Source organism: Aythya ferina (genome assembly GCF_964211825.1).
Source record: "Aythya ferina genome assembly, chromosome: Z".
In the NCBI taxonomy this organism is placed as follows: domain Eukaryota; kingdom Metazoa; phylum Chordata; class Aves; order Anseriformes; family Anatidae; genus Aythya; species Aythya ferina.
This window is the reverse complement of record NC_140299.1, coordinates 18,113,428-18,138,326: the sequence shown is the minus strand read 5'-3', so window position 1 is coordinate 18,138,326 and position 24,899 is coordinate 18,113,428. Positions and strand designations below refer to the sequence as shown.

Here is a 24,899-nt window from a genome sequence, read left to right as displayed (position 1 = left end):
AGTGTGTCTGAATTAAGTCATCTCTGCCAATCTGCTTATTACAAAGTGTTTGGTCAGTGAGTAGAGACTAATGCCATCTCATTGGATTAATTTTTGAAGGTGTTTGTTTAGGAAGCAAGACATTGGAACAGTATTTCAAAATTGGCCTATAAATAAGTCAACCAAGACCCTGCCAATCACAGGCAGTGAAAGGGCAAGTGTTACTTAACCATTTGAAGAACGTGATAAATTTTCTCTTGTTCTTGTTGGCTGCCTTGAAATCGTGAGTAGATTTTGCACCTTGGTTTCTGGACGTTCTGTTTAAAACCAACCAACCAAATTAAATCCAACACCACCAGCAATAAAACAAACAAACAAAAAAAAATACAAAAAATTTGCTGCTATGTAAGTTGTTTTTACATAAACTTTCTATCTATTTTATGAAAAAAATAAAGATTAAAAACTTTTGTGATGGTAATGTTGGTGGTTTGTTCAGGAGACTTCTTCAAAAATGGAGGGTTACTGCCAAAACAGGCATTCGGAAAATTATACTTCCACTTCATAATTGCCTTTTTAATAAAACATTTCTTTTAAGATAGGGATATTTAACTTTTTATATAGGTACTAAACTGCAACTTAAAAGATTTTACTGTTTATCTGTATGTTGTGGTATATAACCTGCAGCAAAACTTTATGCTCTGCTTCAGGTTAAGATACCATTCCTGTAAGTTACCTGCTATAAAACCCCTAATGGTGTAACATTATGATTCAATCCACATCATGGACAGGATGCAACCAGTAATGTTTAGCAAAATAGGAGAAACAAAATATAAAATTAATTGCAGGTGCTCTTTTACTAAAGAAAATGGGTGTGTCTTTTTGCATTTCTCTTAAGTAATTTTTTGTGTCTTCAGGCTATATTTGAGAAATATACCTCTAAAAATGTTCTAAACTGGGAATGCAGTAGCTACTACCTTACATAAAAATGTCTTCCTATGCCAATGGACTCTGACAATTCAGATTTCAGTAAATGTAAAGTGGGCTTAAAATGCTCCCCAGATGTATCAATCCTTTTGGAAATCATTCTTAATGTGCAATAGGAAAAAAATCTTGCTTAACTGAGAAAATGAATTCAATAATGCCACCCTTCCCCTGCATAAATAAGAAGGTGGGGGTGGTAATACTATGTCTGGGAAAGGGAGCAAAAATGTATGCTTGGATATCCCATTGCCTGCTGTTACAGGGGTTGTGCTTGCCAGCAGTTTCTGGCAAGCGCGTTCCTTCCAAACCCTCTCCAAAATCTGCAGGCATATAAAAAGTCTTGTGCCTGTGTTAGTCACCTTTCACTTACTTGTAGTGTAGAAGGAATGTTTATTGACTGACAAACTGCCTGTTTTGAAATTAGGAAAGTTGAATGAAGTTTTTGTTATGGTACTTGTTAGTTTGTTGTTGTTTAATTGACAATGCAATTGAGTTAGGAAGATGGCTGCTAGTTTCCAAACTGGGTAAGAGCTTATAGAGTGCTGTTGTGGGCAATAAGGCCTGGGATTTGGCTGATGTTTTTATGGATGCAGAAAGCAACAGAGCATCACGTCTCTGACTAACATGCAGGAGTCTGGATGCTCCAAAAGTGATCTATGTTCAAAGGGTGGGTCAGCAAAGTGACATCTTCATTTTTGGTAGAACCTAGCTATAAAATCATTTAAAAGTCTAGTGTGTCTGACAGTGGGGCACCATGCAGGGGTGCAGACTGGAGAGCTAAGGACAGTGCCTTAAAACGGTGTTGTCTTCTACAACAATAATACCATTAAAGGTACTACTTAAGTAGTAGGAGGAGGAACTGAATGATGTTCTAGAAAGAACCATGACTGAAGGGACACCAGAAATCTAGCTTACTGAATACAACGTACTTTTGTACAACTGTCTTTCTCAGGAAAGTTCAAACTCATGTTCTTTCCACTCTGTTTTGTTCTCAAATATATAAAAATTAAATTTAAAAGATGCCTTGATTATAAGCTGGCATCCAACCGACAGGTGGGGTTACATCTGGGCACTGGCCCTTCCTGCTTTTTAGGCAGAAGGCTGTCTGGATCTTTTCATGTGTCCTGCTCCCAGTACTTGTGTCTTTAACTGAAATAGCTACCATTGTAGTATTAGAACATACCAGACTTTTGATGTATTTGCTTGTCACCTTTGAGGTAAAGAAAGAGTCTCATATTCAGTTTACAGGATTTAAACGTAGGCAGACTATCATCTACAACCTCAAAGATAATGGCCATCTAATTATTGGTGATTCCAATGAGAATTTGAATTTAAAGCAGGAATTAAGAGCTTGACAGAAGAGGAAAAAAGGCTGTTTTCTCCCAAACTGGCGTTATTACCTGTCTCACTGAGTATTTCCATTTTTCTCCTTTTCCAAGATGCCTCCAATTCAGTGCTTTTATATGTATAGACCCTGCCATACTCAATTTAAAGAAGTGTGATACCAATCCTAACAATTGTGGTCATTAGGAATCCTGCACTTGTTACATTACTGCTACTGTGTTGTGGTATTGACTTAGTTCACCAGAGAAGTTACACAAATCATTTTACCAATAAACTAGGATGGCAATTTTTTAGTTCTTGGCCTTCACAGTTATTTCAACTGCTGTATTCTGAAAAGTACAATTTTAAGTATTCCTAAAGTCTGCAAAAAGTTAAAAATTCTTCAGGATACAATGTTTTATCTGAGCATTGCGATCAAAAAGTGAAAGAAGGATGATTTACACTGCTCAGGATTATCATTCAGGGACTGACGATGTTATGAAGTGACTAAAATACGTCAATGCTAGAATGTGTCAAAGCTACCCATGGACAACATTAGTTCAGTGTGACTGAAAAATAATTTTTAATTAAGATCAGAATTACATTTTGAAGATATATAACCTGTCAGTTTGTAACCTGCTTCACAGCAATAGCAGCAAATTATTTTAAAGGGGTGGATTTGCTTTGACACTTGAGCATTGTGTATTTCCATACTTTTTTTGCCCCTTAAAAAAATCTTTGATACCAGTTTGGGTTCTCTTATATTATGATATTGGAAATAAATACAGCACTGTCAAGTTCTGAAATGGCATTCCAGAGCTACATAATATATAGATAATATACACTAATTCTTAATTATTTGCTATAAATGTGTATGTATACAAATATATATATATGTTCTACATCCTGCATCCATTTCCATAAGTAGAGTTGAGTTTTATTATTATCTTTCTCTGGCTGTCTGATCCAGAAACAGCTGAATCTTTCTCAAATTTATGTGGCTTTGAGATTCAGGGTGATTTAAAATTGCCTTTATGTGATTGTTCTTCCCTGGTAACTCAGCGAGGAGATATGAGCATTCTTAAAAAAAGTAATTTAAACCCTAAAAACTTCTTGCACTGGGATGTCAGCGTAATATACTACTTTGTTTTCTTAATATTTATCATATTTTATGTTAATTCACCTATGGTGTTAAGTAATGCAGAAGTAGTATTTTGCTATAAGGTATATTTTATAGTATATTTAGTATATTGCTATAAGATATGTTTTTAGGTATGTTAAAAGTCCATTCTGAAGTGGTTATTTTGTTAGTATACCCACTGAAGACCATAATTTTTTCTATCCTGCAGAATTAAAATTATTTTACTGTTTAGATTAATTGTTGCTTTAAATTTATTTTTCTTGATTGCATTCTCTTAATAGAATTTTAATTAATCTTTTTTATGCAAAAAAGTTTCTCTTTAGAAGTATAATTCAGACTTAAGTCAGAATATAGATGTTGACATAACATTCAGAGTATGTGTTAATATTTTGAACTAAGTGCTACTAGATAAATATTCATTAAATCTGTATTAAAAGTGATATTGGCTAATTTGCATAGTGGAATTGTTTGCAAGCTTTGATACAATTCTGCATTTTTCCAGAGATGGAAAAAAAAAAAAAAAAGCTTTAAATCTGATTCCCCATTCCTTTATTAGACCTTAATTGTTGCTTCATTGGTAATTTCTTTCTCAATTTAGACCAATGAGGCTCTTTGGAATTCAAGTTTATGGGAGTTTTGTGAAGATTGGTACAAAGTACTATTGCTGAAAAGTGTGGCAGTCCTGTACCTATTAAAGGAATTTGCAGCTTGAGCTCCACAAAAGGCTCAGCAAGAAATCGATGTAGTTCTATAGAAATGCAGGAAAACTCTGCCAGAAATCCTGCAAAACACCACAGGATTCCACAAATTTAGCATTTTTCAGCTGACTGCATTCTGGACAACTGCCGTCCCTCTACAACAGAGACAGATCTAGGCTGGATCATCAGTCTCACAACCTCTATCAAACTGTTCTCTGTTGCATCTTGAGACTGCTTAGATGGCTGCTTTGTGCGGTGGTTGGAAATAGAGAAATATTTTTCTCCATGTTTTGTTGCTGGGATGGATGCAAACAGTTACTCATCACCATAATAATGAGAAGGGAAGAGTTATACATACCACCATCATAGTCTTCCTGTTCAGGAGCTTTGAGGTGCCAAGAATAATTTTCAAAATAGATCTTCAGTTCACATTATTTTCTCTTTTAGTTGTGGGTCAGTACCAGAAACCTTCCAACAACCCCATTCTACTTCTCCTTTAAATTCTGTGCTGCAAGCACGTTTTGGATCCTGCAAACTTTTACTGTGCTATGGTACAATATTTTGGGGCTATATCAGCTTTTTAGTATTTCATAGTACTCGGCAAACATTATTATTTACACATAGTGTCTAAAGTTTTGGCTTGGAAGGACCAAGCCACATGTTTCTTGTACTCTGTCTCTGAAGCTGGCAGGCTATTGTTAGAAAAGACAAGGTTTGTTTTTGTCATGCAGTAATAATCTGCTGCTTGTCTTTGCAGACCTGAGTATTTCACCTTAAATTTTACAGGCAAACAACAAGGGAGAAGAGATGAAGAGAAGAAAAGCAAACCAGAGTCCTAGAAAATTCCTTCTCTTTTTTGTCCATGAAACTTGTTCCACAGTGAAAGGAGTGCTTACAGACAGGGTGTGCCAGCTGATGTCACCCAGCATTGAGTGGGAAAGTAGAATGCTAAAAAGCAAAAAATGAGAGTTGTACTTGCCTGTTTGCTTCCCAAAAGAATTTAAATTCAGTGCTTGCTACTTGTCAGATGCCCAGAGCCTCCTCACCTGTCTTCGGTGCTTGCAAATCTGCTCCAGTGATCAATGCTCCTCACAAATGTCTGCCTGAGACCAATTAAAATTTTACCAAAGAATACTGGAAAAAAAAAAAAGGTACATGTGTGTCATGTAGTTACTGAATTCTTTAAAGATAAAAACAAAGGCCATCACAGAAGCAAATTAAAGCCCCTGGGAGCTGACATGGTTATTGAAAGCTTTAACAGAGCTGCCCTACCATAGAAACCTGCTTTCTATTGTTGTTCATTTTGGTCTTTGAAAAGGAATTTATGATCAAAGTTTTGTTTGAGCGCAACACAATGGCACTGTTAAACATTCTGCTTATATTTTGGCAAAGTTAGTCCAGGATTTGGGCTTTTTAAAATTTTTTAACATGGCACTCATCCTGAATCAAGAAAAGCATTTTACTGGTTACAATGTTTACCTCTTGAAATAGCAAGCTTTACTTGGGGTGGGTGTTTAAGGATGCTTTTAATCTTAGCTCCATGAAAAAAAAAAAAAAATCACTTTTTAAATGTATTTAATTATAGTGGATCCGTGTTTCTTGTTTTATATCTGTTCCTACTATTTTGTGATAAACACTGATCTAGAGCACTTTTGTGGTTGACATCTAACAAAATTAATGAAAGAAAAACTGTGTAGTTAAAATATTTAAGATCGTAAGCTGCTTTTATACCTAAAGTTTCCAACCTGATGACCATCAAGCAAAATCACTGAAGTCTACTATCCCATATTTCAATTGCTGTCTACAGAAAGAAGTTAGGTTTTTGTCAATTAATATACCATAATATGATTCTTTTCCATCTTAAAAGCTAATTATCAGTTACTTCATTTGACGACACATACAGGCTGCTTCAATTCGAGGGGGGGAGGAGGGAGGATAGGGTTAGAAATAAGTGGTACTTACAGTTGAAGAAGAAATTACAGTTATTTAGATGTTGGAAAATATGGGTTCATTTCTTGTCTTTGCTGCGGACTTTCTGCACAAGTCCACAGCTAGCTTTGTGGAAGTCAGGTATTTCTGCTCTTCGGCTTATGTCCACGGAGAAAAATCTTGTAAATGCTCTAGGGTTGTAATGGCAATCTGGAGTTTTGAGTACTTGGAGACCTAAGAGCATCTGGGAAAAAAAAAAAAAAAAAAAAAAAAAAAAAAAAAAAAAAAAAAAAGTTGATCTCTGTGACAGTCAAACAAAGCTCCAAAGACTGTGATGGTGAAACAGATTACATAAATCGATAGGAGGACCTTTAAATTAATGGTGAAGAAAAATCTATGTATTCTCTGTTCCCTTAACATAGAGTTTTTCAGGTATACATTGGACTTTTAGAAGCAGCTTTAGAAATGCTGTCTTGTGGTGTGATCTTGATGTGATCAAAGCAAAATGAATAATCGGCCAATTTAAGTTTTCCATCTTTAATGTCTGTGGGAAATAGGCATATTTGCTTAGTCCTATATATGAGGTTTGTACGAAGAATACATTGAAGTTAACTAATGGATTTAAAAGAGTTTCTTTCGAGTAGGTTGAAAGAAAGATATCACAATAGAGGTCCCCCTCTGCTGGTGGAGAGTTTAATGTTCGTCTTGAACATTGAAGTGTATCTGGACACCAGTGTAAAGTCAATTGACTCTAAATGTATTTATGCAATAAAAAAACACTGTTACACAGTGACAACTATAACGAATCTACTGAAAACATTTTAAAATGAAATACCATACTACTGCAGCTATCAAGTTTACTTATAAAGATGTCTTTTACTTTTTTTTTTATTGTATAAAGATGTTTACTTATTAAAATGTCTACTCATCTTAGCTCTGAAAGATAATTCATGTCGTATCCAATAGAAAGTGTATGCTGTATTGTCAGTTTGTATTATACCTAGCCTCTGGCACTGTTAAGCCTGTTGTTTAACCCTTTCCAGAACTGTTTAAGAATTTTGCTCTGGTAAGCAACAGATTCCACTTCTCATTTTTAAGAGATTTCTTTTAACTCAGTTTAATAAACTGCTTCAAATATGTTTGTATGCATACCTGTCAGGAGAATTTGTCTTCTTTGGAAGGAAACGTATGTACTGAATTTTGCATGTATACTAAGTATTCATAAAGAAGAGTGAAAACTGTAGGGCTACTGGAATACATTTTGCATGGAGAGAATTTTTTACAGTGATCCACTGAGAAGTGAACCAGCAGGAAAATACAAACGAACAAACAAAAAGCCATCCTAAGTAAATGTCTAGAGAAGACTACCATGAATTCCTTCAGCCTAGTGTGTTTCTCCAATGTGACTTCTGTTTTCCTGATTGCTGCAGGGAGATACTTTTTCTTGTAACAGAGATGACCCACCAGGATGGGAAATAATTCTGTCTCTTTGCTTGCTTCTTCCATCTTTTCTCTTTCATGTTTGACCAGATGGGTTAAAACTCACTCATAGCTGTGGACTTAGTGCACAGTAAGATGGTTAATTAATTCCTTGTTTTAAAATCTAGAACATTGTGGCCGGTTACTTACTTTTGTGTTTGTGTGTGTGTGAAATAAAATTAGTATGTGGTGACTACTTTTATAAAACAGATGCAAATAGAAAAGGGTTCTAAAATGTATTACAGAATTGTTTGATTTCAGTATGGCAAATATTAAAGTAACTTGGATTAAACACTTGAAATAAATACTGTAATCATTTCAAGTAGTTTCCATTTCTTATGATTACAGATGAGGATCTATTACAACTGTAAATCAAAACCTTTCTGTATTTCATGAATTCACATACAAATATAAGGGTGTGAGAATGAGTGTTCTTACTGTATGCTGCATACAAAACACGATCAACTTTTTTTGAAGTTGGGATTTTAATTTTAGGCATAGAAGTACTTACACAGGCATGATGTTTTCCCTCTGTATATCTAGCTAGTGTGAATGAAACAGAATAAGAGAATGAGGTTTTCTTCTCCTTGGAAATATAAATCACGAGACGAGTGTGAATGAGTTTAGTATGATCATTCAGTTAAACCTGAATGGAATTTCCTATAGGAAAGAAACAGCACCATCAGCCGAAGGGGTTTTCACCTTCTCTTAAGCAACAGGATGTTTTGGCATTCTAACAAATTCTTTTTGTAGATTTTATTAAATGATAGGCAATGCTAATGCTGTCCTTCTGCTTCACTTCCCCCTTCCACTTTCAGTATGAGTTGAATAATTTTAATATCTAAAAAAAGCAAATAGTCTTTTTGCCACAAAATTTAAATGTTATTATTATTATTTTTTAATACTTAGAGATTTACAAAGGTCTTTTTGGTCATACTCACTGTTGTTTTGAGAAAAATATCTCTGGCTTTTTAATCACTTGATTTGATTTTATAAAAGTTGGTGTTGGCTATGTCTATCCATACCTACAGGGTCTCTCTGTTTAGTTGTATTAGATTTAAATACAGAACAAGCATGACTTCTCAATTGACAGCTTTATGCTTACCTTTTAAGATGGTGTAAGTTGTGTCAGGCACTAATGTGTTGTTTTGTTTTTGGCCTAAAAAGTTAGATATGAGGTGGCATAGTTTCTCATTAAAGTATCACTAAAAATAAACAATTATGGCTAACAAATTAGGTTATAATTGCAACTTTTCTGATAATTTCATTTTGTTTAGTTTTCTTGGAATTACCATGTTGTTTTAACAACTTTTAGTTAAGTTTTGAGGCTGGTCTTGTCGGTATACTAGGTTTTAGTATAAGCTAATGAAAAATGGAGTTGACTTGAAAAATTTGGCTACTCTTATATGCATGGTGAGTTCAAAATTATCCCTGTTTATACAGCCTGTGGCAATTTAAGCAATGTGTTTTGTCACCTGCTTTGCTGTCTCATGAAGCGCTGGAACATTTATGAAGAAATAGAAAATATGACTTTGAATCCTTGACGTCTTTTAAATAAATGCACATATTGATAGTGACAGATTGCTAAACTTGGCTTTAGACACTTAGCTGTGTTTCTTGCCAAAAGTAATCCAGATGTGCATAATTTATCCGCCTGCCATATGTGCACTGACATGTCTTTCTATAATCAACTGTCTGTTGAGTATTGTTAAACAGTTAAATGTTCTTTATCAACTATCTTTTTGAATAATGCTAATAAGTTCTTTAAGGAGTTAAGGAGTAGTAAGACCATAAAAACAATTTTTATAAACTGAAGAAACCAACTTCAGATTTTTAATTGTCAAAAAGACATGCATATTTGGGAAAAAAAAAAAAAAAAAAAAAAAAAAACATTGGTAAAAGAAGCTTATGTAAAGACCATCTTAGGTGGTGTTATACAACTAAGGAGGATGCATATTTTATGTAATCTCATTAGAATGGGACAGATCTTTGTTGTGGCAATGTAAAGGAAGTTGCTATGGAATAATAACATTAATTAATAAGGATATTTTTTGTATGAGCTGCTTGTTGAAAGGAGAAAATGAATTTAACTTGACAAGCAGTAACCAAACATGTCCTGGCATTAAGTTCAGAAAGAGTTGTAGGAGGACATTTGTGTCATTTGGAATATTTCATCACATCATCACAAGAAACAACCCCATTATACAGTGTCTATTGCACTGAGTATTTGCGCTTCAGAAAGTAATTTCTTGATTTGTATTACTGCATTACCTGGAAAAATTCCTGTTTTAAGAAGTGTTCTGTCCAAGGAGTTTGCTATCACCAAATTTTGTTTTCAAAGGAAACAGCAATCCACAGAAGTATTCCATTTGTTTCCTATATGCCTTTCCGTTCACCCCATTGACACAAAGTTATCAGAATATTAACATGGATAGTCTGGCTTTCATTGATCTGTGAGGTATATATTGATCTTTGAGGTGTCTGGTGGTCATGTAGACCAAAATGCAGTGTCTCATGGCTCTGCGTTTCCCCTGAGGAGAAGGGCGTCTGGCTCTGTCTGATGTTCCTGTGCATACAGGTAAGTATTTATCCCTACAGTTATATAGATATCTATCTGTTGTACATAGGCCTGTCTTTGTAGCGATCTGCTTTTGTTTTTGAACTCCCCCCCAGCAGTTGCATAACTTATGGCATGATTAGCAGCTCTTCATCATCCTGGGAGGTCTCAGTCATGACCTCTCCAACTGCTGATCTTTGTCATTTAGATGAGAATAGGTGTACATAAGCTATTGAGAGCACCAACTCTATGATGCTTATTCCCAACAGGTCATTCAGATTTGAGTAACTCATTTTGGTTTATACAAGGGAAGACATAGAACTCCTATATAATGTGCTGAAAGAATGTTACCATGGGAGACAGTAAAGCAGCAAACAGTCCTTACTACCATCCTATTAGAACCCATCATTGCTGGAGTGGTAGAAAGGTGCTGCATGCTCCTAGTTTCTAGACTTTGATGTTTAAAATTTAAGATTTCAGTTTGTCTCTCTGACCAACACATGATCTAAATAGTAAGCAGTGTTCAGAGATGCTATACTGCTGTAGTTACCAAAGTTAGTGGCTGTTTTGGTATGGTCTCACAGAGTACCCTCACACAAACCCTGGCAGAAAGTTGGGAGGTTTCTTAAGGAAAGAAAGTTGATTGTTGGTAAATTGTCTAGAGTTACTAGGGTCAGTCATGGATCAACACTAATCCATGCTACTTGAACTTCTGTGCTTGCTGAACCATGCTGCAGTTACTATGTTAGGGTCTCTGCTCTTTCAAAACAAACTAACACCCAAAATCAAAGATCTGTGGTGGTGTGAGTTTAGCTGCTTTTGGGAACTGATCATATAAGCTGTTTCCTTAAGTGTACAATTCACCTCTCTCTTTCTCTCTCCCTCTCTTGAGGTACTTAATGTTTACTTGTCTAATTCAAAACTAGTTGCATGCAAAATACGGGGAAGCATGTTTTCTGAAGACTTTCTTCTTGATGAACATAGTTTCTTGCATGTGAGAACAACTATGGAATCTCAGTATTCCATAACTAACCAGAAATTTGCTCCACTCTCTGCCCACCTCGGGAAACCCGAACTTACTTCAACAATTATTCCTTATAATGTAAGTTTTCTTAAATAGAGTAAATACATCTTGTTGAAAACATAGAGATTTTTCAGTCTTGTGATGATCTCAGAATTTTCAGCACATTTTTTCATCATTGTTTCTTTGTGTTTTGCCTTCCCTTAGTCATTAGTAAAACAATGGGTGTAATTTTTCCCTTTACTTTAAAAACAAAACACAAAAACTACCAAATCTCATTATAATTTGTGATACTCCTTCAGGCAACACATTTTATAGATTTATTCACTCTTATTAATATATGTTCAGCATAGTATCCTACCTCTTGTTTATAATAATTTAATAAGATATGTTATTAGATTACTTCAGTTACTAAGAGAATGGCAACTTTGTAAGAATTTCAGGTGAGAAAGTATATTTTTTCATTTTACTCAGATGCTTTTGTGAATCTTAAAATATATCCTGTTGCTTGTGCTTTGTGAAATACTGTAATATTTTCCATTACTCATTTCTTAGCTGGATTTGTAAGTCTCTGAGAAGCTTTCAGCCGCCACAAGCTATTGACATAACATGGCTTTTATGAAAAACCTTTTATGCTCTGATTACTTGTATCCGGAGTTTATTAGGGCTGTCATTGTTTGCCACAGAATTATGCTTCAGAATCTTGGCTTTTAATTTTCTGTCTTAAACTGTTTTTGTCTCAGTTATGGAAGTCATAAACTCTTAAAAAGTACAAATGGAGTTTAATAAATGTTACTACACTACTACATTACATGACCTTCTGAAAATTAAGGATTGTAGCAATTTTAAACTCTGTCACTGATCATTTCATCAATATCAGTGACATCTTGGCCACTTGTAACATAGCAGTTCTGTCATTCCAGATGTTTTCTGGTAGGCAAATGAAAAGGGGGAGAGGAGAGAAGAGGTGATTCAAAATTAACCTAGATGTGTGCATGCATGCTTGCATACATCCTACAGACACTGCTGCAGTGAATATCAACTGAAATACAGTATATTTGTATACTGTCTTTTTCCTGCCCAGAAGCATTTAGTTATTTTAGTTTCTCCTGTTACATTTATGAAAAGACTAATTAACATAATAGAAAAGTGTTTGGGCCAAAGAAGAGTTAGTCTGATGACTGAACTCTCTCTCATTACATTTCCATTTATCTATCTTGCTAGAGTAGACAGGACCCTGGATTAACTACAATTTGAAAGGTTAGTTGAAAAGATTAAAGGTGACTTGTAAATGGAAAATGGCAACTTTGCTCTTTTGGATTCTAAACACATCTGGTCTAGTGTTCCTCATGTTGAGTGGTAGGTTTGCCAAGACTTGTTGCAGACTTTGTGGAGTAGTAATAATAAACCTGTTCAGAGAGTTTAAAAGAACTTGGCATGCCATATGACAGGTTCTCGAGTAGTTCCGTCAGGAGCCAAGTGTACTGTAATAGACCCCGTTTAAATTGTTGGCTTACACGAAAACTGGAGATGTCTGCATTTTCTCCTTTTCTCCTCCCTCCCCCTGAAGTACAAAAGGCAGATGAATTTATTAAAATGCTTCTTTAGTGTATGTTATTGAGCTGCAAAAGAGACCAATAGATAAACGTTATTGTAAGTTTGCAGATGTGCTCTCATTTATGCCTGTAGGCAAGATAAATTTATCTACTTATGTAAGAGGAGCCTTTAATCAGATAATCTGTTATTGCAAGTAGTTTAGATCATGAGGTGAGTAGTTTTTAAACAGGCCTTTTCAGTGTGTGTTGACTTTACTGGTCCTGTTCTTCATCATGAGAAACATAAAAACACAATCAGGTATAAAGAAAATAAGCTGTATCCTTTTCTCTCTTATCTTCAATACAGTATATGTAACTACAGACATATGCAGTATTTCTATATGAATATACAGCCCATAAAATATTGCTCATTATATTATAGAGAAAAGAGCAGATCCAGATGTTTGGATAATAGCATCCTTCAAGAGAAGTGAAAAAGTGGCAGAAGGATTGAAACATGTATAACTAACATGGTATGAAAAATCTGTCTTCATATACATAGGGGTAAAAGAAATAGAGATTATAATGGAGGCCTAAGCTTGTTATGTCCAGCAAGAATTTTCATACCCTGTAAAAATCAATGCTTTTATGAACAGTAAGTTTTCTGACTTCAGTGTATGTTTTCATGTTGCTCTTCAGGTCTGGTCTTTATACTACTCTTAGAGAACATCTACTTCATACGAGAAAAGGTATTGTTTAATATGGAAATATTGACCACCTTTGACTTTGACATCCTCTACTGCTGTACTAGAAAGGGTCTGCTTTTCTGAAAGCATCTTCATCTTATTCAAGACATGACAGGAAGTGACTGACATACAGAGATGTGTTAAGTGTTTGGGTACAAATTAACTTCGAGAAGAAATCCTGTGTTCCTGCCTCTTCCTTGCATACAGGCCAAGCATTTAATGGGTTGCAGTGCAGAGTTGTATAGTTGAGCCAAAAACGTTAGGGGCCGAATCACTTCAGTCTAATACTGATTCATCTTGCTTTTGATCTTGTCTGCTTTCCTTTCTGAGTGAGGGAGAGGTCACTAAGGAGGGGATAGCTCAGAAGTCATCAGAGAAATCCCAGACCTCATTTATCTCTGAGAATCAGTCTTGTTTTTTTTTTTTTTTTTTTCTTTTTTTTTTTTTTTCTTTTTTCCACTTTATTTGCAGTGGTTAGTGCTTACAGTAAACTTAACTATCTTTATTTTCCCAATATTTTCAAATCATGTTGCATTCAGCCAAGTGATATCACTGTAATACTTCCAAGAAAGTATTTAGTGGTGTTATTTTTGGGGCAGCTGGGGTGGGTATTGGGTTATTTGTTTGTTTTGCGTATGCTTTTTTTTTTTTTTTTCTTTAAAGCCACTGGAAACTCAGCTATTGACAGGAAAAATGCCATTGTCATCCCAATAATGGTTGTTTAACATAATGGTGTCTTGAAGGAAACTGCCTACTAGCTTAGCACAGGAGGACAAGACAGCTCATAAAGGAGAGAGGATTTGAAAAGCATAGGAACTTTAGAGGATTAAGAGGATGCTTGAAGACTGATCAGCTAATCAGCTCTTCCAGATAATATAAAAGGGAAAACAAGAAGAGACCTAGCAGGAGTACTATTTTATAGCAATTCCATTTAAGGGAAAAAAACTATTCATGTGTCTCCTCTCAGGGACTTCCAGTGATCTGGTAATTAATAGTGATTTTAATTACAGTAGAAAAAAAAAAACCTACTATCAGTTTCTCTTTGGTCACCTAAAAGAACTTTCTTACCAGAATTTTTGGGAAAAGAAAGACCATTTAACAGTCTGTGCCTCTGCCACCCCAAAACCTCAGAATCCTCATCACCTCAGTGAAATACAGAGTACAATGGACTCGGGGCAAATGAGCAAGATTTAGCACAAAGGCTGAACTGATGGATATGAATGATGAAAGCTCACTCATGAGTTCCAAGCTGATGAATGGAGTCCACTCCATTCAAGAACGTTTTAGAGTAAGATGAAATACTTCTTGCAGTACAAATTGCACCTGAATTTCAATAGTATTACATTCTCTTAACATTACTCAGAATGGAAATCTGCTTTTTTAAGAAAGGTTTTCAGAAACATTCCAAAGGTTCTGAAACTGAAGTAAAATACACAAGTCTTTGCCTCAGGGTGTAGAAAATGTTGGGGAGAAAAGTTGTGTGTTTTGCAGGGATCAGTCAATCACATTTGTTGCAGCTATAGAGCTGTTTTGCTTCTCTGCTCTGCGAGGTGCTGAGGAGAAGAGAAGCATCTGACTGGATGTCAGAAGGTGTCTCTGCATCAGTTCCCTTGCAAGAATGAGAATAGGATACAAAACTGGTGGATTCAGGTCCAGTGATCAAGACCCAGAACAAATGTTTCAGGAAATAGTTTAATTGCTGTGTATCTTTGACTTCATTCATAGTGCACCTGAATTGAAAAAACCTTCAAAAATAGTCTTTTTCTTCTGACTTCTGTGTAGTAGTGTGTGTGTGATGGTACCTAGACAGGAAGCAGGATTTTCTGGCTGTGTTTCTGACCCTATGGTTCTTTACACAGGTTCGTATTCTTTCTCTTTTCTCCCTCGTATCCCCACTTCATTGTTTTTTTACTCGGTATTCTTTATTTTCTGAAGGAGTAATCTGTGTTCAGTGAAGGTCAGCATCAGCACCAAAGTAGTACCACTTTTCCAAGAAGAAATTTCACTTAGTAGCCTGGTTATTTTCTTCTGACTATCTCCTTGTACAAGAACCTGCTATGGTGCTGCTCTGACTGGTTTTATGGAGATGCACTGTTGCAAAGCAGGAATTGGGCAGAGTTGTTTCTGAGGTACAGAGCACAGGCTTGTCATGTGCTAAATACAGACATTTTAGTGAATCTTACAAATTCTTCATATTTATAAAGAACTTTACAAATATCATGCAATCTTCATTGTTGTAAAAAAAAAAAAAAAAAACCAACAAAAAAACACAGGTGTTTGTAATTAGTATTTTCTTGCTTCAGCTGTATCATTGTGATAAGTAAGCTATGAAAGTGGACTGTGAAGAAAATGCTAATGTAAGCTACTAAACTCTCCAAAGAGTATTAAGAAACAGTCTACTTTGCCTATCCTCATGAAGTTGGTGGTCTATTTTTAGAGCTTGTTGAGGTGCTGTGTTTAATTGAAATTACACCTTTCAGAAGCCATGCATGTGCAGTTACTGTGACTCGAGCATATCTTAGGTCACGTTGCCCCTTGTAGACTTTGGCTAGATCCCTCTGAATTGCCCTTCAGATCTTTGTACTCCTTCCTAACATTAGTCTTTGGGTGCACAATTTTTCATTTCAGCACTCCTATTTCTAAGCATTACTTACAGTAAGTATAATTTCTAAGTATTCCTTAGAAATATTTATTTAGGGGTAGCTAAAATATTTGTATTTAATCTGCATCAAGATCAATGTTGCTTCACGTACTGGTTTTATATATGTGTTTATTTGTTAATGCAATATTCATATTTAACATGAATACATTCATACATAAATTCATACATTCATACATACACAAATTAATTTCCACATAAAATTATTTTACTCTAATATCATAACCAAAAATACAAAAGTTGTTCACATCTGTATGATGCTGAGTACTAGTTCTATGAACACAGTCTCGTTGAAGGACTGGTTTGTGACATCTTAAGGTTTTTCTGGTAAATTTCAGTTTATCCTATTTTTAAGAGAGATTGAGGTGGCAGTTGAAGTACAGAGTTAGCTTCCTTTCAGTACGATGTAATGCTGAGAAAATAAAAAGCAGTCAAACTTCATATACGGTAACCAGCTAGGTCCTCCCAGTCATTTTCAGGGAGGTGCAGGCAGACTCTGGGTGCAGAAGTTATGGAGTCACGTTAGTGTGGCGCTGAGCTCGGGGTGTCCTGGTGCTCTGCATGGTGTTGCAGGCACCCTCCTCTTGGACTGAAGTCATGACTCAGCTGTATGTGGTTGAGGTCCAGGGAAAGGAAGATCAGGTCTCCCTTCAAGAAAAAAGTTTGGATATACTTATAATAGTGATCACTGTGATATATTGGCACAAAATACATAGTAATAAAAATAATTTAGGATTATATTTCTGTGCATGTTCTCATGGTGCAGAATTGAGATCAAATTAATTTAGGCATCTCCTGGTTCAACTGAAAGATGGAGCCACTGGATTCATTAACGTCATTAGCTTTTTACGTACTGTGTAGAGACTTTTTCTGCTACCGGTTGCTGAGCCTGTGATTAATAGAGAACAGAAGATTACAGTGTATTCAAAGAATCAAGTGTTCTGCGAAGTATAGAACTGGCAGATGAATGGCAATGCTGCCTCAGCACTTACAGTGCAGTCACTTGCAAAGTGAAACTCTTCTATGGTCTGAATGCAGTTTGGTACTGTGCCCAGTATTGCTGCCCTGCCTGGTTTCAAGACGAAGATGCATTTTAGAGAGAGGTTGCAAGATAATTGTGGTGTGAAAACATCAATTATTTTATTATTTACTTCTCCTAAATGTCTTCTGGAGGGGAGTTAAAAAAAAAAAAAAAAAAAAAAAAAAGGAGCTGTGCAGGAAGCTTTATCATTAGTTAAAAGAACACTAAGGGTTTTTTATTATTTTATTGTTTTTGAATGTCATTATGACTATAAAATAATCTTTAAAAGTACTTCCTGTTTTTTTTAAGAGCTTTAAAGTTGCTTGGCTTTTAATGGGCTTAGCAGCCTTGAAAGTATTTGTCTAAAGGTGACCAAAATCTGGAGGTAAAGGGAAGAAACTTACTCTTTCTGTAATTGTGATATATTAATCAGTCTAGTTTTCTGTCATGAAGCATCACTGCAAACAGAGATGCCTTGTGATGTGATGGGCAGCCTACAAATAGCTAATTGAGCCTGATCTCTGTTAATTAGTGCAAGCAAATCTTGTAATGAAGCTTTGAAGAGATCGTCTGAACCAGATGAAAGCTGTGGCTTTACTCAGTGTCAGGGCCTTGATGTTAATTATTGAGTCCTGTGACCCAGCAAAAGGAAGATTCACTGATAAAGTAGTCTTATAGGAACTTTTATTGTTCTAGTATTTTGCAATTTATGTGCATTGTATCATCAGCTCTGTTTCACCATTCCTGTACTTCAACATACAACATAAAATAATTAAAGCCTGAGGAATGGCACTTGTATTTTATATTTAAGTCACAGTTTAAATACATAAATCAGCTTTTCTAGCATAAAGAAAAATTAAAATCTCAGAATAGTGTGTTTGTATTAAAATAGCATATTTTGAACACACACACACACACACACACACACACACACACACACACACACACACACACACACACACACACACACACACACACACACAAAAATTCGTCTTCTGTTACTGGAAAAGCCCTTGTCTTCTTTTCCCCTAAGATTTGAGATGAGTCTCTAACAGGCAGCAGACAGGTCATATTTTCATTTTATCAGCCTAACCTTCTAGGTATAGATAGTAATACTTTGTAATCTAAGGTCGCAGTTAATTTTCATTCTTTTTCTTGCTATATGATTTGCTTATTCTATAAAAGTACACATTCCAAGTTTTATAAATGAGTAACATTTTTATTTCTTTTAATTGCTATAAGCTGTTTTCAGGTGTCAGATTTCAGTGATCAGAAGGGTTAAAATGAAAATGGAACACTCTCAATCCCAAATAGTCATTGTGATGGAAAACGTTCATATGCTTTGAATCTAAAGGGGTTAGATATTTCCCAGAAATATAAAATAGTAAGGCTGAGAAAGACGAACCATTATAATACAAACGGGAAAGACTGCAGGTCATCTTTCCCGGAAACTCCTGATCATATGTTGTTTGCTCTCTGCAACCTGGTGATTTGAAATGGGATTTCTTTTTTTTTTTTTTAATCTAGCTATGTCTTCTTTTTAAGGGCTTAATTGGTGCATCCTAGACAGCAAAAGATTAGTCTTGCATCTCTGAAGTTGAACACTTCTTGATAGTGTCTGTCTGATCAGGCTTGTTGCATTCTTTCACTTAAATAGACTGACTTTGTTAAATTGGAGGTGGCCACATGAGATGCTTTTGGAATTTCTTTTTTTTTTCTTTCAGGACTTTATATTCACTGCAGATGTCAAAGAAGAAAGTTGTTCCAGAAGAGTTAGGGAGTAAGAACAATTTTAATAGACTCTGATTTTTGAAAGCTGGTTTTGAAAACTTTTTTTTTTTTTTTTTAATCTATTTAGAGTAATATCATGACATAAATTATTAAATTGTATTTCTGTGGCCTCTGCAAATATGTTCTCGATGCTCATTCATAGGAGCTGGGGTAAAAGACCCAGCTGACAGCTATAGAATTGATCCTAATTTTCAGGTGTGATAAAATGTGAACTGCTAATATTATTAGTCTGGGAAAAATGCCATAAAATCAATGCTTGCATCAAGATAACTTTAATATTCATCTAGGACTTACAGAAGATAAAGGTTTTATTTTCCAAATAACTATGATAAACAATTTTACTGTAATATATATGTGTGTATTTTTATGTTTATTAATGAGCATTGCTTCCTAGTAGTAAGGTGGCTGGCCATAGCATAGCACCTGGATAGAATAATTTATAAGTGTTGGTAGTTAGAATGCTTTTCCCACACTGTAATTTTTAGCAATTGTCATAGCAGAAGGACACAACTGTAAGAGATTCTTATATTTTAACAAAATCTAGAGAAATCTGCCTTACAAACATACAAAATACACTAAAGGAAATTGAGTTTAAGTTAATTAAATTAGTGTGTATGAAATAGATTATAACGAATGGCAAAGCAGGGATTTCCCAAATTAGAGCAGTGGAATTTCAGAGTATAATAGAAAAGAGGCTGGAATCTCTGGTATGTATTCTGCTTTGTCATAAACTGGATTATATATGAGAATAGTGCAACCTTTAAGAATGTTGTAGAATGTGGCTGAAATAGTGTTCCACAGCTAGATGCAGAAAGACGGAGAAATGTGCCTGGCAAAAATATGGTTTCATGAAACGTGTACTTTATATGATTGAGAAATGTTTTTGAGTATTTCCTTTTACTGTTAGCACAAGGAGTTGAGATGCACCATTCACTGAGGCTGTGGTTTGATCAGATCTAGGAGCTCACATGGTGAAGGTCATGCTTATTTCCTAATTGTTCCTGACTGGTTAATCTGGCATCACTTGTCCTTGGCTTGTTCCTGACACCTGTTTGCCAGGCTGAGGGAACAGGGGATGATGGCACAACTCCCCTTAAGTTGGATAGGTATGTTATCTTAGTACATCAAATGACAAGAATAGAGTCATTTTTCTGTCTCTGTGCTTTAGATGGAAAATTACCAGTTTTTAACCGGATAGTTGTCTCATCTTGCTATGGCTTATGATGGCTACATGTCTAATTTGTGCTTTGACCTATACTCAGAGATGTGAACAGTTTTTAATATGCTATGCCTTACCTGCCTTCTTACCAAAATTACAAAGTAGTATATGTTTCCTCAACTTTGGTCTCCAATTTTGCCTGGTTTGAATTAACATGGCATTGAGCTATTTCCCCTGTACCAGCTGAAGATGGTTTGATGGGTTACAGTGTCTCTCTGTGTGGATGCTGGCTGGACCTGGAAACTTTTTGCATTTCCTTAGCTGTGTCCAAGCTAAAAGTTTTACAGAAAAATGTCCTGATTAACTTAATGCCAAAACCAGTGAGCTAATTCCTGGACACTGTTTGGTAGTCAGTGTTCCAGAGATCATTCCCCAAAGGCAGTATCTGTGAGGCCACTCTGTTTTGCAGACTGGGGAAGTTTACCAACCTAGACATGTGTCATTTTGTACCAGTTGGCCTCAGTTCCCCAGAATACTCATGAAAAAATTTAATTTGCTGCTACAGAAAGAATTATGATTTGAAACTCATCTACACTTGGTGATAGTGAACAGGTAGTCTCTAGTAATTTCATCTAGTTACTCTATAAACAGCATGCATGAAACTGCGCATGTATACAGAACTGCATATACAGGGTGGCTTTTCTAACCTACATGATGCTTGCATAAACATTGTTGTTCCCTTCATTTAATTTTCTTCTTTTGGAAGTCAAAATGTTTGTTGTGTTTTCCTTTGCTGATTTCAGTTCAAATTTTACCCTCTTGATTTCAGCTGGTTATCAGAATTCATGTGTCCCAATTCAAGTCAGCATAGAAATACCAGTTTCTAACAAAACTTCATACAAATGTTGGCATTTTAATTAAGCAATGAAAGATCTGTATCAGATATTTTGACTTCAGGTATAAATATTATTAAAAAACAAACAAAAACACTCTAACGTGATCTTTTTTTTAAATTAAATTTCTGACCATTCTAAACAGCTTCTAAAGCAAAAAGAGTGGACGCATATAGATATTTGCTTGTTTCTTATTTATAGGAATACAAGTAGCACTAGTGCTTGATCTCCTCTGTACTTTTGTATGAAAACTAGAGTTCTGTCCAAATATTTTCACTGACTTGGCTGTAGAAGGAAATGCTGGCTTGGACTCTAAACTCTAAATAGGACCACTGTGAATAAATTGGTCTTGCACACATTTTATATAAGCAAGAGTTAAGTCTTTGGTGTAATATAGCACCAGTTATAAGTAAACAGGCTATGATTTCAGTGCTAGACACTGCCTTAAGGCAGAAGAAATTACACTGTCATGCAGAGGATATGTAGCTGCTGCTATTTTGGTGTTTGATTTCTTCACTGTCACATAGTTGAAAGCTCTCCAGGAGAGGAAAAAGTGTAAACCTTTAAGGGAGGAAAATGACCATCTTATAGAGGATATAGAAGTGAGGAACAGCATATATACTTTCGTACTTGCAACTCACTTCTATCTATCTACTAATTCTTAGTGAAAGCATTTGCTCCCAAGCACAAAATACTTCCAAAACCTGCAGATATGTTGATTAAATATTTTAATCAATTACGGGGCTAGTTATCATCTGACCAATGGAAGTGCTCTTCACGCTCTTAAAAATACATGTTTTAATCATAAGTACGGCTTTTAACATACAAATATAGTTGTTGCAAGTTTTTGAAGAAAATTCCTGGAAGTACCCAGTGTTGAAAAATGTTTGTAATAGCATATGAAATATATAAACATCACCTGTGTCATTGTATATTTCTCTAAAAGAGTTAGGGGTTTTAGTCCTAAACTTATAAGTTGGAGATGTGAGTTACTAGATTGTTTTAAATATAGTGCTGCTACTAATGAGTGAATGAATCACTAACAAACTTCTGGGAAATATCCTTAAAAAGTTCTAAAACACCTGGGAGGTACAAGGCGTGTGTAATGGCAGCCTTCAGAAAGTATTACAGAATCTAGTTAGCTGCCAGTAAATCTCACTTAGGAGCTAAAACATCTCTGACCTACCTGAGGCTGAAGTGTAATCGTAAGCAACAATACCCAAGATCACTTTGCATGTCTTGCCCAGGCACTTTCAAACATCTTGGTGCCAGAATGATAACTGCCTGCATTCTTGCATAGAAATTGACCCCACTTTAGAGAGGATGCTGGGACTGATTTGTGAGGAATGAGTAACAGGGCTTAATATATACAATTTAGCTATGTGTAGACGAAGAAGGAAACAGCTGTCTGTAAATATTTGAAGAATATTAAGAAAGGAAAAGGGACTGTTCTGATATGTATAGTGATTGAAATGAATATTGATGACATTAAACAAAAGGAAGATGCTCATGTATGGGATATTGTAACTATTCTGATGGATTCTTCTCTCAAATACTAAGGAATCTCAAGAAATATGTTATAAAGCCCAAGAATTATAACCTTTAAAATTCCAGCAGGAAAAGTATTACAAGTATTTGAGTTTTGTTGTAACAAGTTGTCTAGCATTAGGAAGGTGACAAAAAAAAAAAAAAGTTTCTCAAAATATTTTGCTACATTTTTATCGCTCTTCTTCAGTGTTTCTAAAATACAGATAGGAATTAATTCCAATAGCTTTGAAAGGGAACTGAAAACTCTTTTCAAAATGGGGTGGAAAGCTAAGAAGCTGACTGGGGGAAGAGGAAGAGGAGATGTGGTGACAAACTTCTGAGATTTTGTTTTCACATGGAAACACGAGGTTTCCTAACACAAACAAGTTGTTCAGAATCTGTGGTAACTGCTGGTGGAAAAACACCTGTGCTGCTTTCACAATATATTCAGCTATTTTCCATCACCCTGTAGTGTTTGATTTTTGTATTACCAGGAAACCTTGTTATCACCAATGAGAATGTATTCCTAAAAAGTAGATTTCAGCTTCTGATTTCTTTAAGGGAGATTCTTTTGGAACAAAGTATTTTGTTGTATTTAAAATAACTGGACTGAGGAAATCCATTCTGTCTGGGAAAGTAGTGTTAAGACTAGAGCAAAAGAAATCTGCAGAAATCTTGCTTGAACAAAAATAGCTAAATAGATAAACATATCTGTTGGGCATGCCTGACGCTTTTCATTTGTAATTGTAATATCACATAAAACTGTTTCTTTATAATGTGGGAAATAGCAGAGTATGAGTTTTATAGTCTTTCAAAATTACGACAGGAAGAGCATTACTTTATGACAAGGGATATGCAGAGTACCACAGAGCACATCTAAATGCTTTTTCTCTGAATTAACAAATTAATCCCAATACTTTAATTTTGGAATATACTTGGTAGTCGTCTTGGTAGAATAGAGTAGTTCGGTTGGAAGGGACTGTCAAAGATCATCAAGTCCAACTCCCTGATGAGTTCAGGGCTAACTAAAAAATTAACTATATTACTGAGGGCATTTATCCAAATGCCCCTTGAATGTAGACAGACATGGGGCGTCAGCCACCTCTCTAGGAAGCCTGTTCCAGTGTTTGACCACCCTCACGGTAAAGAAATTTTTCACAATATGCAGTCTGAACCTCCCCTGGTGCTGCTTTGTGCTGTTCCCTCACGCCTGTGATCAGGGAGTTGCAGAGAGCAGTGAGGCTGCCTCTGAGCCTCCTTTTCTCCACTATGCACGGTACACTAGAAATTTTCATCAGTAAAAAGGGAAATTAGAGGAAAAAATGCAGTCGGAAGTATGTTTTGTGTAGAGGCTTAAATTTTCACTGTAGTTGCTGGGGCCAGTTAGTTGCAGGGAGTATTAAGAGTTCTGTTCTCAGTTCTCCCTCATCAGTTGTTATTAATGCAGTAACTTGGGTTATTAACTTAGTCTTGTCCAAAATTTTTTCATTCACTTAATCATATCACGGGCTTACATTCCCCACTTCCCTGCCACTTTGTTTCTACCATCTTTTTGTCATAATATGTCTTAAGAGTGATAGACAGATATTCCATGTAATGAAAAAGTTTTAGCCCGAGCGAATGAATCCTGCTCTAATATTTTCAGTGACTATATTTTTTAATACAACAAAAACAGTTCCATATTTGTCTTTTAAATCTTGTGCTAATTTCAAATGGGGTAAAGGTATCACCTTCTGCCTTGTGAATGACAGATATGTGTCATATCATTCTGATAATTTTACAAAGGATGCTAAATTCCTTCACTGTGGCTCAGAAGACACTTTGCAGCAAACTGATGTGATTCTGATCTTGTATTGTATGGTTATTGTTTTTAAGCCATAAAAGGAATGGATTTTATCTCTTCCAGTCATGCCAATATATCCTCTAGCTCCCCAGCTCTCTGGAAAGAGGAAAAATAAAAGATGGCTTCCTTATCCTGTCAGATTTGGACCATATTTTTTTGTTGTAGTTTCACTTTTCCATCTTGTGCTGTCTATTGAACTGAGAGAATGTTTTTATCCACAGTTTGATCACAATTTCATGAAGAAGTAGATGTTGTATAGAATAATGGTTTCTCACCAATGTCTGTTAATACTGTTTTCCTAATATTTAGAAATAACTCATTTCTATATAGTTATATTTCTATTTAACCAAAATTTTAATGAGGCAATATATTTCTGCTATAGAAGAATGAACTCCGAAATATTTATCGAGTCATCTGGAAAAAGTGTGTGCATATCTGAGTTGTGTGTATATGTATGTATATACTTTTTTAAATCACAGTGAAGGTCATCAACATGAACCGGCAATGAAATGGATTACATCAGTCTAGCTATTAGCATTGTCAAGCACTATCCTTCATAATAATGTAATGTATTATACATCTCAGGATACTGGTGATATATCCAGGCTAATGTTTTT

General features: G+C 35.4%; 1 protein-coding gene across 7 annotated transcripts in view; it reads left to right on the top strand.

Annotated features, from left to right (window-relative positions):
* The window catches only part of ARL15 (ARF like GTPase 15), a 219,082-nt gene that overhangs the window by 102,011 nt on the left and 92,172 nt on the right, over nucleotides 1-24,899 (top strand). For 4 of the 7 annotated variants that reach the window (XM_084503118.1, XM_084503119.1, XM_084503121.1 and 1 more), the window contains one exon: nucleotides 4,909-7,196. The exons of the other annotated variants lie outside the window; for them this stretch is intronic. In XM_084503118.1, the coding sequence (XP_084359244.1) occupies nucleotides 4,909-5,088 (180 nt within the window). In that variant the 3' untranslated portion in view covers nucleotides 5,089-7,196. Of the gene's footprint in view, nucleotides 1-4,908; nucleotides 7,197-24,899 lie in introns of those variants that run through there. 7 annotated transcript variants of the gene reach the window in all.